Below are 19,763 nucleotides of genomic sequence, written 5' to 3'. Positions count from 1 at the left end.
TCTTTCCCTCACTGGACCCCAATTTTCTAGTCTATGCTGCTTGGATCCTGCAATGCTCCAGTCTGTTTGGGGGGTTTCTATTGTGTGGCTGAATAGAATCCACAGCCAGTTTCTTACAAACTGAAGTCCTAGCCCCTCTAGGTGAATGTGGCAGGTTCCAGGAGGTACACAGAGCCATGGGATGGATGTGATTTAGTATCTTGGCGCATCAGTTTTACTTGTAGATAATATCTATTTCATTATTAAAACATGGATATTTAAGGAGTAGAAAGTAAAATTTGCACAAATGATTAAGGTTAAACCTTCAGGCTTCAAAAAAATTGTGGCTTGCAGCCATCTTCTTGTATCTCACGCTGCCACCGCACCCCACCCCCGTCCCCAGGGTATATGCATTCATTATCTTCTGCTGCTTAAGGATTTCTTCCACGGCAGCTTTGAGAAATACTAGCTCAGGCCAGATGAGCTGGCTCTCTGGAATCAAAGGGAGCAAAGAAAGACATTTTTTCTCAGGGATGCAGCCATTTCTCAGAGTGGAATGGTAAGGACCCGTCACTGGAGCCACAGATGTTGTTCCTGGAACCGGGACCTAGATACCCTTTCCCACTAGAAAATGAGGTTTCTGTTTCCTCTGGAGTAAGGTCTCAGCTGGAGGCAAAGCTGGAAGCAAGCTAAGCTTGGCCTTATTTCCATATTTCAGGACTTTGAAATGGGGCCAAGAATTGCCTGATCAAATGATTCCCAGCGCCCTGTGGACCTTAATTGGAGTTTTCCTTATAGCCTGGGGTCCGGGGGTCATCTGTTTTATCCTTTGTTCTTTTTCAGTCTTGATTCTGACTTCAGACCATATTTCCTTCCCCCAACACCCTCACTTCCTCACTTTAGGACTTCAGTGGAGGCTAAGAGACATTGCTCATCTCTCCAAGCCCTACAGCCTAAGGAAGTGGAAAATTTATATGCATCTGATTTCTCTGTATTCATAAGGGAAGAGGCAGTGCTCAGAGAGATTAAAATGCCTTGCTGATCCTGAAATCTTTCTTTAGATATCGCTTTAGCTATTACTTTATCCTCAGAGATACTCTAGATCCTGGAACTGTTTTGGTTCCCATGATCCTCTTCTCATCACACCCCTACCCATCCCACTAGTGAAACAGACAACATGGTGCAAGAAGAGGCTAAGGAACTTACTCCTGGGACCTGTGGGACTGGCTGTGTAGTCCGTACCTTCCTCATTTCCTTTTAGTTCTGGGGTCTCTGAGCCTCTACAGCTGTGCCATTGGTACAGACAAAAACCAGTTGCTGCCCTACTAGTTCTGTTCCCAGTCTGCCCTGCCATGACCTAGCATCCTGGCCCTAATGGTCCATTTTCAACATCTTCAGTGGGTCCTTTTCTCTCTTGGGGCTGAATTGTTTCTTGGAACTTATTTCTTTCCACCAACTGTACCTTGGTACATTATTATTTTGCAGCCTTGTGAAAAACCATTAGAATTGTTAATTAGGCCCTATCTTAGATATAGGATAAGAGGTGCTTTAAAAAAATCTTTCCTGTCCACATCCTCTCCCTCTATCCTCTGCAAAAAAGCCAAAATCACATTTCAACATGACTACTTTGTTGTCATCTAAAACCTGGTAATTCCTACTGCCTATTGACTTAGACTCAAGGACTCACCTTGCTGTTGAATCCTGGAAGTCTTTTGATCTTTCCTCATACCCTGCACCTTCCTTCATTTATTTTTTCTAAGCATATTCCTAGTTATCCAAGTTGGCAAGAGGTAGGTGGGAAATGGGGTTGTATTTCTTGGTCATTTACAAATAACCTAATTAGTAGAATGGTAGAACTTGAGAGCAGAAAGAGGTCATTTAAGCCACACCATTTGTAGTAGATGGGGAAGCTGGATGAGGAAGCTGAGGCCCACAGAGGGAAATATGCTACCTTAAGATCATACAGCAAATTGGAGACAGAATTGAGACTTCCACTGAGGTTTTCTGATACCTGATTCAAGCTAGAAAGGGGGGGTGATCACCATGCATACCCTGGTGAGCTCATGAAGGTTAATGACCTCGGGATATGGCTTCTCTCCAAAGCTGTTGTTGACTGAGTCTAGTGGGAAAGCCAGGAACTATATCTAGATGCAGAGGTAGTCAAAGTTCATTGTCTGGCTGGGATATCTGGGCCAATAGAGAGACAAGGGAGTTAGTCACTTGGGAACCCCGGGGCTTCTAAGATCCTTTGAGCCCTTGGCATTAGGAGATAGCATGCAAGAGAAAAGGGTATAGGTTTTGGAGTCATACAGTTAGGATTTTAGTTTAGGCTCTACAGTTTTAGACAGGTTGCCTCTCTAAGCCTTATTTTCCTCATTTATAAAATGGAGATAATAGCTATCTCATGGTTGTTCAGTGTTTTGTACCTGGCACATAACAGGTACTTTAATAAACATGATCTGCTTTTTCCTTGGGACCTCTGAAGCTCTAGATTGTAAGCTCTGGGAGTGACTATGGGGCCTGGCCTTGGATGTGTAGTGCAGACTTGGATACAGTGCAGTGTGTGTGTGTGTGTGTGTGTGTGTGTGTGTGTGTGTGTGTGTGTGTGAGCGTGCGTGTGTGCGTTTTGAGGGGAGATACTGATTTATTCACAGGGAAGACATAAGCAACACTGGGTCCTTGTTACCTGTTTCTAAGTCCAGGTAAATTTCTTCACCTCAACCACCCCCCCAGCACCCCCCCACAATAGAAGAAAATATAAAGAAGACTCTGATGCCAGCGTGACCTCATTAGGATGTGGCTCAGCTTTATTGCCTCTGTCCCCAGTGGTGGGCATGCTGGGTTTGAGCCACCAGCCAGAACTATTTACATGCTAATGTCGGGGACTGGAAAACAGACCCCATCTGTCTTCTCCTGGCTGGCCTCCCTTTCCTGCCCACTGCTCAGCCAAGATGCCCAGAACACCACGGGGCCCCTCAGCTACCACATTGAGATACTCACCCTGTTTCCACCCTCATTCCCACTCTCAACCTGTGTGAGTAGTAAAGGGGAATCATGACTGAACTCTAATCAGGATTGGAAAGAAGCATCTCAGTCCCTAGGCACAGCACAGCTTTGGGGTGTATAGATACCACAGTCCCTGCTCTGTCTCCTCAAACATTCTTTATTTGGACATTGTAAATAGGACTCAGTCTGAAGGGTGTGGGCATTATTCCTAGTTGCTAAACATAAAGAAGTAATCCAGGAGAACAAGATTCAGGATTTAAACCAACAGTTTTTACCTTCAGCTTTTAATCCATCCTGGGTGTGTGAAGCTGCATGGCATAATTGAGGGTGGTGGTGGTGGTGGCAGAAAGCACTGGATTTGAATGGGTTTGGAGTCAAACAGACCTGACTCTGCTACTTACTAACTGAACCTTCACTTCTGAACCTTACTTTTATTATCTATAAAATTGGCCCAATTGTAATTATATCATAGGGCTATTGTGAAAGTTCAAGGAAATAATGGATATCAGGTTATTGGTGTGTGGTCGTGCTCATAAGTAATCGATCCAGTCCCTACCTCAGCGAAAGTACTTTGTTCAGAGAGATGTTGACATCGTTTCTTAGCTCCTGCCCAAGTATATTTTCTTGCCAGACCCTGGGACCATGTGAGCTCCACATTTCTGTCCTCTGTGCCTGGCACAAGGTAGGCATTCAACTACTGGTTGTTTTGTGTTTTTTCTTTCAGGTGGTGAAAACTATCGGCCTGAGGGAAGTTTGGTTTTTTGGTCTGCAGTACCAGGACACTAAGGGTTTCTCTACTTGGCTAAAACTCAATAAGAAGGTAATTGCTTATCCCATCGTCAGGTTTGGAATTCACTCCTCTACCAGATCTTTCTCAGGGGTGTAAAATGTGTTCGCTGGCAAATGCAGGGCATCTAGGGCTCAGTTTTTCATGAGTGTAAAATTCTGATCGACCACTAGATCAGAATAAGGGCAGACCTCTTGCTGTCTTCACTTGGACTCCTAAGAGCGAGAATGGCCAGTGTCCAAGGAGGATGGGGCCCACTTATGGACCATAGCCATTAGTAGTTCTTCAGGAGGGGATTGTTATCCTTTTTTCCTTTCCAAACTGAAGGGCTTTAGGAAATTTGTTAAACAGAGTCATAGACTATTAAACTGGAAAGAATCTTGAAAGTCTCATAATCTTTATCTTGTCCCTTTTCTTGCCTGTCAACTGATGCCTGAGCCCCATACAGATGTGTCCTTTCTTGATTTTCTCTCTCAGTTGAACTCCAAGTGGGATGGTTTAAGTATATGTCCATTCAAACTCTCCACCTCCAAGCAGCATCTCTGCAGGAACATGGCAGTTCTCCATCTCATTATCCTCAAACTGGCTGACTTTGTACTTGGAGGTCTCCATACTGTCCTATGGCTTATTTTCCTGACAGTGTCTAGGTGATGGGTGCCCCACCTTCTGCTGGCAGTCTTCTTTTCACAAAGAGTGGAGACTTCTGCTGGAAAAATGTGGAGCCGCTAATAGCCAATTTCAGGCTTTAAAAGACAGTCTGATTTGTGCTTTTGCCTATAGCCAATTCCCAGACCTCAGTCATACATCCTAGTCTTTATTTTGCTGATTTATGGAGTTGGGGGAGCCTTAAAAGAGAAGTTTCTTAAGCCTACTTTCAGAACGTGGGGGCAGCTGGATATATTGTCAGATGATGATGGCTTAAGGGCTTATGACTGTCAGTGGGTGTTAGGTTATTTCAGGAAGAAATTCCCAACAGGAAGCAATTATGGATATGGGATTGGGTCCCCAATGAAAGTAATGTGTCTCTTTTCTGAATTACCAGGAGAATTGCCACCCAACTCTTTGGGATTATCCAAATTGATGACTTTTCAGTGTCTTCTCCCCACCCTACAGCCACTCCCCCACCCCTAAAGTCTATTTTTTGAGAGCCCATAACCCCTTGCTGCTCCCAGGTGACTGCCCAGGATGTGCGGAAGGAAAGCCCCCTGCTTTTCAAGTTCCGGGCTAAGTTCTACCCTGAGGATGTATCCGAGGAATTGATCCAGGACATCACACAGCGACTATTCTTCCTGCAAGTGAAGGAGGGCATTCTCAATGATGATATTTACTGCCCACCTGAGACTGCTGTGTTGCTGGCCTCCTATGCTGTCCAGTCCAAGTATGGTGACTTCAATAAGGAAGTCCACAAGTCTGGCTACTTGGCTGGGGACAAGTTGCTGCCACAGAGGTGAGGTGATGTACTGGCCATCTGCCCTGGTCAGAGTGGGCTGCAGCCCAAAGCTGACTGATCCCTATTATACAGAGGTTGCCAGATCTGTCCCTCTCCACTAGGGTCTGTCTGAAGACCGTGTTATGCTGCTCAGACAGACATATTTGCATATGGCACCATGCCCTGTTGTTATTTCTCTGGTTCTCAAAATAAAAAGCTTTTTTTCCTCCTCTGTTTGCCTAATTACAGGACTTCATTACCCTGGAAACAGGTACTTATATAGAGAACCAGAGATGGATTAATTCTCCTTGCCCCAGTTCCATTTTCTCAATCCTTTTCACTGATTTAGACCTCTTATATCAGAGGTTCATAGGAGTGAGAAATACTTAAGCCAGGGATGTGGGGAGCTCAAACACTCAAACAGTCTTTTAATATTGATAACCAGTGTACAGAGATTTCTGCTTTTTTAAACTTCAAAATTGAACATTCTCAAACACTCATTCTTGTTTTAGCATCACAACAACATACAAAATCAATAAGGCAGCACAATCCTTATTAGCTCAGGAAATAGATGTGCAGAGGTGCTCACTCTGACCTGCTCAATCTCCCACAGCTCATTTAAGGTGACCTAGAACCCTAGTCTCTTGATTTTTTTAACCCCACTGCATCCATTCGCTATTTTCATAGGCTTTTGGGTTGGAAGGAAAAGTTCTGCTTCATTCTGGTAGCCTCAGTCCCAGTGGAGCTGTGGCAAATGTACAACTCACTGAAGGTATAAAGGATAGTGGTTGTGCCCTGGGACTCTACCTAAGTCACTGCCATAATGTCTGAGATAGCATATTTAAAGCAAGCCTTATTTATGATCTAGTAGATCTGGGAGGTTGAGCCCATTATCAATAGTTTCTCCCAGAGCCATTTGGGCTCAGTTCTTTGTTCTGTAGCCACAGGCTGTAATCTTATCCCTGAGCAATAGTCTCACAAATGCAAACTGTTGATACCACAAAGATCTAGGAGAGCGCGTGCATGCCTCCATGAGGCCCGTTCCTACTCTTAGCCCCACAAGCCAGCACAGACTGTTGATACGTTATTGCTCTGCTTAGAGACCACAGCACATTATTGGATTTTCTGGTTAAAGGTACAAAGGAAGGTGTTCCTATTGTCTTTCTTGGTCACCCATTCTGTATCTCTCATACCCCTCAGGCAGTTCCCTATGTCTAATTAATACCTCCTGCTGTAATTTCAGTCTGCTTCTGGTGTAATGACCCCACATACTTTTTGCATCAACCCCTTAGGGAGCTAAGTAGACTTCCCTTTACCCCTGCTTTTGGACTTTGTGCTTTAAACTACTCACCATGCATTGTCTTTCCAGGGTCCTGGAACAGCACAAACTTAACAAGGACCAGTGGGAGGAACGGATCCAGGTGTGGCATGAGGAGCACCGGGGCATGCTCAGGTGAGCCGGCCCTAGCAACTGTGGGCTCTATTGCCCCTGCAGGGAGAATGAGAGTTGGTTCTGGAGAGAGAAGAGGCAGAGGGCTAGGAACACTGGAGGACGTTGGAGAGAGAGAAACAGGAAATTAGAAATGGAAGGCAAATCAGGGCCATTATAAAGCTGTACTTTTTGTGAATGATGGCAACTGATAGCCCAGACAATTTTGACCATAAAGAAATGGAGGGGATCTCAGGATCCCTAGGGAGCTTCTGCGCCACCAGAGTCTCCTCCCCAAGAATGAAATGAAGCAGGAGCTCTATAAACATGGCATACCATTTGGGAATTGTCTAGTTGAAGAACAAATTTTACCATTTTGCCTGGGCTCTGCTAATAATGTGCCTGCGTACGAGGCTTCTGTGATAGCTAACATGCCAGAGGCCAGCAAGGGTCAGCCCTCCTTTATTCCCCTTGGGAACCTCAGACCTGAACCTCCTGTGAGCATGTTTTGGCAAAAGTCATGTTGTGCTCTGTTCGCCATCATCTGTTCACTTTCCATCCTCCTTCCCACCCCTTATAGCAAGATTCTTGTCAGTACTGCAGAACAAGTAGGCTTTCTGTCTCCCTGGGTCTGATTCACAGGGTCCCCTCTATTCTCCACCCCCGCCCCACCCTGCTCTCTTGTTTAGGGAGGATGCTGTCCTGGAGTATCTGAAGATTGCCCAGGATCTGGAGATGTATGGTGTGAACTACTTCAGCATCAAGAACAAGAAAGGCTCAGAGCTGTGGCTGGGAGTGGATGCCCTGGGTCTCAACATCTATGAGCAGAATGACAGGTATAGTTCAGAGCTTACTTAGTTTTTTGGGCTACTTTGACACCTAGGATTTGACAGAGTAGGATTACACTTCCTGGGTCCCACCTATATCATTCTTCTTCTACCTAGTTTAGACCAGTCCAGATGATTGTACAACCTCCCTCAGGCCTCTAAATCTTGCATTGACTAGACTTGCACTGTCCGCTATGGTAGCTTTTGGCCACATATAGCTGTTGAGCACTTGAAATGTGGCTGCTCTGAATTGAGATGTGCTATAAGTGTAAACTCCATACTGGACTTTGAAGACTTAGTGTGAATAACAGAATACAAAATATCTCACTAATATTTTTTAAAATACTGATTTACATGTTCAAATGATAGTATTTTACATATACTGGGTTAAATGAACTGCTGTTACAGTTAATTCCACCTATTTCTTTTTACTTATTTTCATGTGGCTGCTAGAAAATTTAAAATTACATGTGTGGTTCTTATTATATTTCTGTTGGACAACACTGGTCTAAAACCTACCTTGTCACGATTTGTAATTAATCTCCTTTGCATATGATGATTAAGTGCCTTTTGGCCTATAATCCCTCTTGCTACAGCCTTATCACACTAGCTTATTTTTTTTCCTTGGATTGCTCTTTTTTTTAAAAAAAAAAATTTATTTATTTATTGCCATGTTGGGACTTAGTTGCGGCATATGGGCTCTTTGTTGCGGTGCACGGGCTTCTCTCTAGTTGTGGCGCGTGGGCTCCAGAGCACATGGGCTCAGTAGTTGCGGCATGTGGGCTCAGTTGCCCTGCAGCATGTGGGATCTTAGTTCCCCAACCAGGGATCGAACCCATGTCCCCTGCATTGGAAGGTGGGTTCTCAACTGGACCACCAGGGAAGTCCCTTCTTGGCTTGCTCTTGATGAGGATGGAGATCAGTATATTATTGTTTTGTGTAACTTCTGAGTCTTGGAACTCATTATTTACCTTCTCCCCAACTTTTACAAACTTGGGTAGAAGAGTTCCAGTTAAGTAGGGCTGGGGATTCTTGTGAGAGATTGTTACAAGGTCCATGCCTCAACAAAAAATAAAATAAAACAAACCTCAGATATTGGGACAAGGAATATGTTGATTGTGGTATCAGGAGGTCCTTTGTGCACCCTCAATGCTGGCAACTGACCTGGTGGCATGTGATGGCACTGGCTGAGCTGGCAGTGAATCTACCTCTTTAAGGGAGAAGTTGGTGGTGGGGAGGGCAAGGCACCAACCCTCTAAGTCCTAATGTTCTTGGCATCCATTTTTACAGACTGACTCCTAAGATAGGCTTCCCCTGGAGTGAAATCAGGAACATCTCTTTTAATGACAAGAAATTTGTCATCAAGCCCATTGACAAAAAAGCCCCGGTAAGTGACTCCTCCCACTGGCCAACACAGGTACTTGCCAAGGCCTGGATAATGCTAAAAGCAATTGTGTCATTCTATATTTCTCTCCCTTTTTTGGCTTTTTTGTGTATGTGGGTGGGAATAGGAGGCACAAAAGACGATTGGCAATGAAAGGGGATGCTGATGCCAAGAAATGGTCAGGAGGCATCCTATAACTGGTGCCACACTGCTACCTGTGTCTCAGGAGAAGCATGGATTATGGAGAGCCACAGGCAGTCTAATTACTGCCTCTTAGCCACTGTCTTTTACTTCCCAGAGGCTCTGGGGTGGAAACAGAGAGTACATCTTATCTTTTAAAGCCTCTAGGCCCTAGAAAGTGGAAACTGTTCATGTACTCGATTTATCTTTAATTGTGGAGAAAGGACAGAGCCAGGAGAAGTCCAGATCCAAGGATGATTCTCCAGGTGTTCTTTTTGTTATAACTTTGCTGCTGTCCTCTCAAGACTTCTCTTCAGAGCAATCCAAAATCAAGAAAGTGCTTTCAGTCCAGTCATTCCTCTAACATGCTTGCCACACCTGTCACCTACTCAGTTGCCTGTGGCTGACAAGACTGGAGAGCTGGTGCTTGGGAATAGGATAGAAAACTGAGATGAGAGTCTCCTTTTTTGATGTACCTCATGTCCAACAAGGGCCAATGGCCATGATGAACCAGACCTTTCTCATGAGGCCTCAACCATTCCTTTCCAGCTCTGAGGTCTCTGAACTTGCCCTGCTAGGAACTTTATATATGTTGTCTCTTTAAACCCTCAACGACATTGTCAGGTAGATAGTAGCATACCTATTCTATAAGTGATGAAATTGAGTTTCAGAGGGATGGAGTGATTTGCCCAAGATCACATAGCTAAAAATGATAGAGCTGGGATTTACACCTAGGTTGTTTGACCTCTGGTTCTTGTGCTTCTTCTACTGCACCCCAAGCTATGTGAGATGGTAGCAGTTTGGGTTCAGTGGCAGAGGAGCTGGTGGTTAGCCCATCAGCTGGTGACCTTGGTCCAGTGGTATTTGTAGTAACAAACTCAAACTCACTGGATTTTCTTGTGTGTGTGTGTGTGTTTTGTTTTTTTGGTTTTGTTTTGTTTTGTTTTGTTTTTTTAATACTGCTGCTGTGCTCAACTTTCATCAGAAAAAGGTAAGTAACAAAGCCAGCTGAGATCAAGGGCATATTTAAAAAACAACAACCAGGATAATCGATGTTCAGGAGATTTATATATTCATATACGTATTTACAAACTGCCTTATTCCAAACAGGATTGAAGGGACTGGGTCTAGGATATGCTTTTAGGAGATTATAGAACCAGTCCAGTCCACCCATACTACACTCACCACGGTATTATGCAGGGATTATTGGGCCTCTAAGAGAGGCCCCTGAGACCCAGCAGGATATCTAATTAGCAGATAAAGTCAGTTTCTATCTTTCAACTGCATTGAGGGTATTTTAGGATGCTTTTCATAAGCAAAGGTTGAAAGAAATTGTGGCTCGGTGGAAAGAGCACTGGTTTTGGAGTCAAGAAGCCTGGGTTCTAGTCCTGGGTCTGCCACTAACCTGCCGTCTGACCCTGGGCAAATCACTTCACCACTCTGATAATTGGTCTTCCCATCTGTAACATGATCTTTGGACTTAGCTTTTCAGAAGGCAGAAGCCCACCTTCATCTGTCCCTCTAAACTCTTTCTGACTGCTGGTTTTCCACCAGGACTTCGTCTTCTATGCTCCTCGGCTGCGGATTAACAAGCGGATCTTGGCTCTGTGTATGGGGAACCATGAGCTATACATGCGCCGCCGCAAGCCCGACACAATTGAGGTGCAGCAGATGAAGGCACAGGCCCGGGAGGAGAAGCACCAGAAACAGATGGAGCGGTAGGTGACGTGGAACTGAAGTGGGGGCCGGGGCTGCGGCAAGGAAGCTTCTCAGAGGTGCCAAGCCTGCTAAAGGCAAGGCATGAAGCCATCCTGGTACTGGGGGAGAGAGAGCTGTACAGGGATACACCCCTTCCATTAAGTCTCAGGCATCCCCATCCCCAGGAGGCAGGCATTTAGAACCCTAGGATTTCAGAGGCTGATAGGAGGGAGGGACATTTCATAGTTCCCCATTATCTATGACCCTCATGCCATTGCTTTTCTAGGTGGACTCTGGGTTGCTCTGGGCTATCTGACCAGTATAGCAGCAGTAGCAGAAGGCTTCATGCACATTTAAACCTGGACTCTAGGGTTTTTTGAGTGGAATTGGGCAGAGCCACCAGAATTTTCCCTACCAAGCCCTTTTGTACTGAGGCCCCTTGCTACTCAAAGTGCATCAAAGCTCAGCAGCATCAGCATCAACTTTGGAACTTTTTAGAAAGGCAATATTCTGAGACCTACCCCAAAGCTGCTGATTCAAAATCTGCAACTTAAGATCCTAGTTGAACATTTCTTCAAAGAAGATATGCAAATGGCCAGCAGGCACATGAAAACACCCTTAGTCATTAGGGAAATGCAAGTCAAAACCACAGTGAGGTACCACCTCATACTCACTAATATGGATATAATAAATGAAAACAGAAAATAACAGTTGTTGGCAAGGGTATGGAGAAATTGGAACTCATGCTCATTGCTGGTGGGAATGTAAAATGGTTCAGCTGCTGTAGAAAACAATTTGATGGTTCCTCAAAAAGTTAAATGTAGAATTACCATACAATTCCACAGTTCCACTCCTAGGTATATACTGAAAAAAATTGAAAACAGGTGTTCAAACAGGTAATGCACATACCTGTTCATAGCCGTGCAATTCATAATAACCAAAAATTGGAAACTGCCCAAATGTCCATCAGTGAATGAATGGATAAACAAATTGTACAGCCATCCAATGAAATATTATTCAGCCATTAAAAATTTTAGAACAAAGTATTGATGCGTACTACAATGTAGATGAATCTCTAAAGCATTATGCTAAGTGAAAGAAACCAGACACAAAAGGTCACATATTGCATTATTCCATTTATATGAAATATCCAGAATAGATAAACAGAAGGCAGATTGGTGGTTGTCAGGGGCTGGAGAGAGGGGAGATGTGGAGAAACTGCTTAATACCAGGTATGAGGTTTTCCTTTGGAGTGATGAAATGTTTTGGAACTAATAGAGGTAGTGGTCATACAACATTGTGAATGTATTAAATGCCACTGAATTATTCGCTTTAAAATGGTTAATTTTATATTATGTGAATTTCACCTCAGTAAGTTATTTGAAAAATAAGATCCCTGGTGATTCCTGTGCATGTTAATGTTTGAGAGCACTGTTTTAGTAGATACTCTGTCATAAAGAGTTTGGAACCTCAGGAGGCTTCTAATCTAGTAGGCTGGAAAATGACTCCATGTATGAGAGGTTAGACACCAAAATTCACATTTATTCTGGAAAAATGAAATGAGGGGCAGTTTACAGAACTGGATCTGGCAGGAACCTGCCCTCAAGGACCTCACAGTATAGTAGAAGAAAGGGAAAAAATAGTATATATATAACAGTTCAAGGTACAAATGCTGTGTCATTCATTCACTCAATATATATTTATTGAGCAGTGAAAAATAAAACATCTCTGCTCTGCTCCCATGAAGCTGTCATTCTAGTGGGAAGAGACAGACAGATCAAATAAGCATATTATATGGTATGTGACATGATAAGAAGTAATATGGAGAAAAATAACAGGGAGGAGGGATGTGGAGAAGGATAGGCCAAGTATTCTGAGGGGTCAGAAAGAGAAAAGACATCTAGCCAAGGGAGAAAAGAAGGCCTCCTGGAAGAGGCGCTGGGGCAAGAAAAAGCAAATACTTATTTTAGATTTACAACAAATTCTGGAGAAAAGGAGCCTAGAGTTGAGCTTCAGAGGGCAGGCAGAGGACTGATGCCCCAGCCATAGGGATCACCAGACTTGAACTACAGTATATCAGCACAGATCCAAAACTTTTCTCCCTGTAACTTTATAAGGTAGATAGGGCAGGACTTATTTGGCCATTTTACAGATAAGGTTACTGAGAGCAAGAGCAAAGAAATGATGTAGCTAAGGTCACCCACTGATTACCCACTGGGTAGTGGACAAGCTGAGAGTCCAGGTTGGATCTCCTGATTCTGGGAAAAACTGACAGGGCCCTGAGCATACCAGCCCACATAGGGCTGTGATGTAAGGACAAGAATGTAGAGAGAAGGGAGAGTGGTCTTGCCTCACAAGCCCTGAGTGTGTTGGATGGGTGGGGACTGAGGCGCCAGGGCCAGGGAGCCTTGGGAATTCCAAGGCTTCCATGTGGCCTTGCTATCCTGTTCCATCCCTTCTTTCTCCTTTCCTAGTGCTCTGCTGGAAAATGAGAAGAAGAAACGTGAGATGGCAGAAAAGGAGAAGGAGAAGATTGAACGGGAAAAGGAGGAACTGATGGAGAGGCTGAAGCAGATCGAGGAACAGACTAAGAAGGCTCAACAAGGTGAGGCTTGGAGTCACCTTGGAGACTGGGTTTTCCCACAGTCTGACTCTATGAACTGGAAACCCTTCTGTCTGAGCTGCAGACTCAGGCCATATATATTCCAGATATGGCTAAAGAATAGGGGAGTGATGGAGCAAGAGGAAGAGTGCCTAGAACTTTCTGCCAGCTATGTCCTGGGGTGAAGCATTTCCAGGAAGGAAGTTATGTGTCCCTTCTTGATCTCTGCACTTTTCACCACCTTTCCCCTACCTTGTCTTCCCAGAACTGGAAGAACAGACCCGCAGGGCTCTGGAACTTGAACAGGAGCGGAAGCGTGCCCAGAATGAGGCTGAGAAACTGGCCAAAGAGCGTCAAGAAGCTGAAGAGGCCAAGGAGGCCCTGTTGCAGGCCTCCCGGGACCAGAAGAAGACCCAGGAACAACTGGTAAAGCTACAAAATGGGCTGGGATTATGGGACCTGAGTTTTCTCTTCTGTCTGCCTACCTATTCACAGCTACCTCTGCTTGCAGGACTGGTTCTTTCCAGCAGGGTAACTCTCAGCAGGCTTCCAGCAGATAGCTCCTTCAGAAGCAAGCTGAGAAGTCATTTTGCAAATACTTTTCCCTAACCCTTACTTTTATTCTCTTTCTTAGCAATTGAGGATTTGAGCTGACGACCTGACAAAGGAGAGAGGGAGGAAAGTAGTAAAGGGATTCACACTTGATTGACTAGCTACGTGTGTTACAAGCTATACTAGTAACTTTTCCCTTTTCCTTACTTCCTTATTTCCTCTTCCTAATAACCCTATGAGATTAATCCTTGTGGGATAATATGCCCAGAAAAGGAAATTAGGACTCAGAGAGGTTGAAGAGACTCATCAGAGGTCACACTGTTGTGACTAAGAATGAGAAGTCATTCCTGCCTCTCTTTTAAAGGTTTGCTCCCTAAAATCACATGTAAAACTGTGTGTCTATACATTTTTTAGGGGAGAAGGGTGAGCATCTATACTTTCATCACAATTTCCAAGGGTTCTGTGACTCAGAAATTAAGAACCTGTGTCCCAAATTCCTTGATTCCCTGTACTGTTTGGAGTGAGAGTGCAGGAACCTAAAACCAGGGGGAAACGTCCTCTGGGAGATTTGCCCAAAGTGTGAGGGCATGTATAAGCTTATTCCCTTCTTCATATCACTTTGTGACACTTGAGTGTCATTCCTATACTTGTCCTGGGAAGAGTCTTAGTGGAGCCCTGAGCATTGTAGGATAACAGGAAAGGGTCTGCCACTTCAGGCAGTGACACAGTGATCTCCAAAGCTTTACTGAGGCCCTAACTGTGCAATTGGCAATACCGAGAGGGAGAGAGAGATGAGGAAGAGCCAGAGATGACATGTTGTTTGTCCTCAGGTCTATAGTCTAGGCAGGGAGCTCTGACTTATAAGGAAGTAGTTTGGAGTTAATAGGGTGCTATAGTAGATCTGAGAATGAGTGTTCCTCTGGGCTTCCTGGAGGAAGTGTGGTAAAAAGAGCCTGCAGAGCAGCAAGCAAGTGGAGCAGCAAGTTCCCTGTTAGTTCTCAGGGGATCTGGGGTTGAAGACACCTGGGGCCTGAGGACCAGAAGGTCCACCTCTCATAAGCTTCCAATTGATCCACAGGCCTTGGAAATGGCAGAGCTGACAGCTCGGATCTCCCAGCTGGAGATGGCCCGACAGAAAAAGGAGAGTGAGGCTGTGGAATGGCAGCAGAAGGTAAGGTACAGTGCCCAGGACAAAGCAGTGTGGGATGGGGTATCATATGCATAGGCTCCAGTTCCTTAGATTCTTTTATTTATTTATTTATTTTTAAAGATAATACCTGGAAGTATCTTTTATTTTATTTTTTATTTTTTTCCGGTACGTGGGCCTCTCACTGTTGTGGCCTCTCCCGTTGCAGAGCACAGGCTCCGGATGCACAGGCTCAGTGGCCATGGCTCACGGGCCCAGCTGCTCCGCAGCATGTGGGATCTTCCCAGACCGGGGCACGAACCCGTGCCCCCTGCATCAGCAGGCGGACTCTCAACCACTGCTCCACCAGGGAAGCCCCATTATTTTATATTTTATTTAAAAAATTATTTTTTTTAACATCTTCATTGGCATATAATTGCTTTACAATGGTGTGTTAGTTTCTGCTGTACAACAAAGTGAATCAGCTATACATATATATGTATCCCCATATCTCCTCCCTATTGCATCTCCCTCCCACCCTCCCTATCCCACCCCTCTAGGTGGTCACAAAACACTGAGCTGTTCTCCCCGTGCTATGCGGCTGCTTCCCACTAGCTATCTATTTTACATTTGGTAGTGTATATATGTCCACGCCACTCTCTCACTTCTTCTCAGCTTACCCTTCCCTCTCCCCATGTCCTCAAGTCCATTCTCTTTTTCTTAAACTTTATTATTATTAATTTTCTTTTTTGGTACGTGGGCCTCTCACCGATGTGGCCTCTCCCGTTGTGGAGCACAGGCTGCGGAGCACAGGTTCCGGACGCGCAGGCTCAGCGGCCATGGCTCACGGGCCCAGCTGCTCTGCGGCATGTGGGATCTTCCTGGACCGGGGCACGAACCCGTGTCCCCTGCATCGGCAGGCGGACTCCCAACCACTGCGCCACCAGGGAAGCCCCTCAAGTCCATTTTCTACGTCTGTGTCTTTATTCCTATTCTGCCCCTAGGTTCTTCAGAACCATTTTTTTTTATTCCATATATATGTGTTAGCATACAGTATTTGTTTTTCTCTTTCTGACTTACTTCACTCTGTATGACAGACTCTAGGTCCATCCACCTCACTGCAAATAACTCAATTTCATTTCTTTTTATGGCTGAGTAATATTCCATTGTATATATGTGTCACATCTTCTTTATCCATTCATTGGTCGATGGACACTTAGGTTGCTTCCATGTCCAGGCTATTGTAAATAGTGCTGCAGTGAACATTGTGGTACATGACTCTCTTTGAATTATGGTTTTCTCAGGGTATATGGTTTGCCCAGTAGTGGGATTGCTGGGTCGTATGGTAGATCTGTTTGGTTTTTTAAGGAACTTCCATACTGTTCTCCATAGTGGCTGTATCAACTTACATTCCCACCAACAGTGCAAGAGGGTTCCCTTTTCTCCACACCCTCTTCAACATTTATTGTTTGCAGATTTTTTGATGATGGCCATTCTGACCGATGTGAGGATTTGGGTTTCTTCACGCTTCCATCCTTCCTTGACAGTGGGTATCATGGGAGAAGGAGCTCAAGGCTTTCTCAAATACTTCCCAGAATTCTCCCGTACCCCCAGGGAATTTGGTACTAGTAATAGGAATTACTCCTATTATACAGCTGAAGGAACTCAGGATCAGTCAGACAAAGTGACTTGGCCTACCTGGTGCCTGCTTTCTGCTGGGCCATTCTAGGCACACATAGTGATGCCGCAAGTTAGCCTGGTCTGACTGCCAGTCCTTCTCTTCCTCTGTTACTGGGCAGGCTCAGATGGTACAAGAAGACTTGGAGAAGACCCGTGCAGAGCTGAAGACTGCCATGAGCACGCCTCATGTGGCAGAGCCTGCCGAGAATGAGCAGGATGAGCAGGATGAGAATGGTGCAGAGGCCAGCGCTGAACTGCGGGCTGATGCCATGGCCAAGGATCGCAGCGAGGAGGAACGTACCACTGAGGCAGAGAAGAATGAGCGTGTGCAGAAGCACCTGAAGGTATCGAGGCTGACCCAAAGGGTCATGGAGACCATGTGTATTGACTTAGTAGCCCATGGCCTTCCCTAGATCATCGGGGCACAGGAGCAGTAGAGGAGCCTGTCTCAGTGCTGTGTGGGAGCTTGAGCATTTCTCAATGAGAGCTTTAAGGGAGAGCACCTCTCACTTATTTTTTTTTAATTTTTATTTTTATAAATTTATTTATTTATTTATCTTTGGCTGTGTTGGGTCTTCATTGCTGCATGTGGGCTTTCTCTAGCTGTGGCACGCGGGCTTAGTTGCTCTGCGGCATGTGGGATCTTCCCGGACCAGGTCTCGAACCCGTGTCCCCTGCATTGTCAGGTGGATTCTTAACCACCGCACCACCAGGGAAGTCCCACCTCTTCCTTTTTTTTTGTTTTCTTTTTTTGCTCCATCCTCCACCCATATTCCATTTACCTCATATTCAGAAAATACTTAGTTGTCACAATTCCTACTTGAATCTCTTTGGTGTATTGTTCTGCTCTCAGGATTCTGTCATCAGTTGATCTGCTAAGTTGGTGTTCTGTTTTTATTTTTTTCATTCTTGCCCCACTGCAGTTCTAACAGAGCTGGAAATGGCTCTCAAAAAATGTGTGTGTCTGTGTTTGTGTGTATAAAGAGGAGGGCAGGGGTGGGGGAGTGAGAGAGAAAGGTGGTGGAGAGGGTGGGAGGAAGGTAAGAAGGAAATAAATCAGGAAGTACATCTGGTTAGCAAGGGGAGGTAAAATGAGAGGAAGCCATTAACCCCTTATCCCCTTGCACCCTCACAGGCCCTCACTTCAGAGCTGGCCAATGCCCGTGATGAGTCCAAGAAGACTGCTAATGACATGATCCATGCTGAGAACATGCGACTGGGTCGAGACAAGTACAAGACCCTGCGCCAAATCCGGCAGGGCAATACTAAGCAGCGCATTGATGAGTTTGAGTCCATGTAATGGGCACCCAGCCTCTAGGGACCCCTCCTCCCTTCTTCCTTGCCCTCACACTCCTACACTCTTGCCTAACTCACACTGTGCTGGAGCCACTAACTAGAGCAGCCCAGGAGTCATGCCAAGCATTCAGTACAGCAATGGGACCGAACCTAGCCCCTCAGCCCTCACTCACTTCCCTAGGCAGAGAGATGGCTCACTATGGTGATGATGGGACCCTCTTTTTCTTCTATCCCAGGTGATCTAGCTTTCTAGAAGAGATCACTTTCTCAGCTCAGAGGCACTTCCCACTTGATTTGGGAAATACCCCCACATTTACTGTTGCTTTGCAGGAGTCAAGTGTAGTAGGTTGAAAACTGGCCTCCACCACTGCCTTCCTCTTCATGGTCCTGTGATTTGCAGAATTGGAACATCATAGGGTTTAGAGAAGGAGGCGGAGCCCTGGCTATATGCTCTAGGATGTCAACCGCCCTAGGATTAGGCCTCCCAGTGTCCATCCCTTCTAGAGTTATTTAGGCTTTGTAATGATTGGAGGCTAAAAAGATGTTCACTCATTCTTCTCTCTACCTCCCAGATTGGACCTGTTACAAACTCGGTCCCAGTAAACCTTGTCCCTGAGTTCAGGGACTTAGTTTCTCTTCAGGGTGATATGGGGGAGACAGTGCCTGCAAGAGGCTTCACCAACATCCTGGAAGGCCGTTGGCCATTCTGTTCAGACAAGATTGGGTAGAGGATCTGCCCCTATGCCTTATGGGAGCCTAGACTTGTTTCAGGTGAGCTCTATGGGCAGAGATATCCCTTATTATTCTGTGTTCCTCTTCCCCTCTTGGGATCTGCCCCTCCCCACTGCAATCCCCAAACCCCCTCCAAGTAGAACAGTAGGGATGGTTACCCCCAAACCCAGCCAGCCCCATCCAGGACTCTTGCTAAAGGGAGGAAATATTCACACGTGGCTTCAGTATTTTACCTGCCAGGGGTCCCAGACCACTTCTCCCTTCAGAGTTACTTGGACCACAGCTCCTGCTTCAGGGCCATTAAGGCCTTGGTTTGGTGAGCCCTGCATCTTGATGTCAGTTGGCTCAATTGGTGACTGGGTGGAAGAAGCTGAGTATGGTGAGGGAAGCTTGTGGCCCAGATCCTACAGTTTACACCTCTCCAAGGTGGTGATTGGGTCCTGCCTCTGTTTAATAAACCTCTAACCCAGGTCTTGCCACCAACTGTGCCATCCCTTGGAGCTGTAAACCAGAGAGCTGTTAGGGGCTCTGGCCTGGTCCTTTTCACACTCCCACCTCTTTCTTTCAACCCAGGAGCAGCCTCCTCCTCCTCTCTGTCTCATGTGTGTTCTTTTTCTTTCCACCAGTATTATATATTTTAGTGGCATCTAACTAAATATTGATTTCTGCGTTTCTTGCTAATGCACCCTTAGAAGATATTAGTGTTGGGACAGGATCGTTTTGGCCTCATTCCCTTACCACCCCTACACCTAGGAAGCATATACTATATTGTAAAAGAATATTTTGCCAGAAAAATTAATGTAGGAAGCTTTCAGTATTAGTGATATCACCTGTCACTATAGGTCATACAATCCTTTTTTAAGGTTCTTGGTATTTGGTTTTATTGTTCCTTTGTTTGCCTTCTCCTCAGAGTTCATTACCCAAGGGGCCCTACTGTCCTTCCATGCAGTGCCCCTAGCCCAGAGCCCATGGCTTTGATCCCTCCCTCCCCTTGCCTCCTGCTTGACCTTGCGGAGTCTTATGTGCATTGCTGTGAATTATATTGACACTCTCTTG

General features: G+C 45.4%; 1 protein-coding gene across 1 annotated transcript in view; it reads left to right on the top strand.

Moving 5' to 3' along the window:
* Nucleotides 1–18,481, top strand: part of MSN (moesin) — a 66,745-nt gene extending 48,264 nt beyond the window's left edge. The window contains exons 3-13 of the mRNA XM_007447849.1: nt 3,710–3,805; nt 4,945–5,219; nt 6,571–6,654; nt 7,320–7,466; nt 8,748–8,844; nt 10,576–10,739; nt 13,194–13,324; nt 13,587–13,747; nt 14,952–15,044; nt 16,799–17,023; nt 17,815–18,481. Coding sequence (XP_007447911.1) covers nt 3,710–3,805; nt 4,945–5,219; nt 6,571–6,654; nt 7,320–7,466; nt 8,748–8,844; nt 10,576–10,739; nt 13,194–13,324; nt 13,587–13,747; nt 14,952–15,044; nt 16,799–17,023; nt 17,815–17,979 — 1,638 coding nt within the window. The 3' untranslated portion in view covers nt 17,980–18,481. The remainder of the gene's footprint in view (nt 1–3,709; nt 3,806–4,944; nt 5,220–6,570; nt 6,655–7,319; nt 7,467–8,747; nt 8,845–10,575; nt 10,740–13,193; nt 13,325–13,586; nt 13,748–14,951; nt 15,045–16,798; nt 17,024–17,814) is intronic.
* Nucleotides 18,482–19,763: the final 1,282 nt, after the last annotated feature.

This window comes from Lipotes vexillifer, unplaced genomic scaffold (assembly GCF_000442215.2).
Source record: "Lipotes vexillifer unplaced genomic scaffold, Lipotes_vexillifer_v1.1 scaffold346, whole genome shotgun sequence".
Lineage (NCBI taxonomy): Eukaryota > Metazoa > Chordata > Mammalia > Artiodactyla > Lipotidae > Lipotes > Lipotes vexillifer.
The sequence above is the reverse complement of the archived record's forward strand: the minus strand, read 5'-3'. Positions and strand labels throughout refer to the sequence as shown.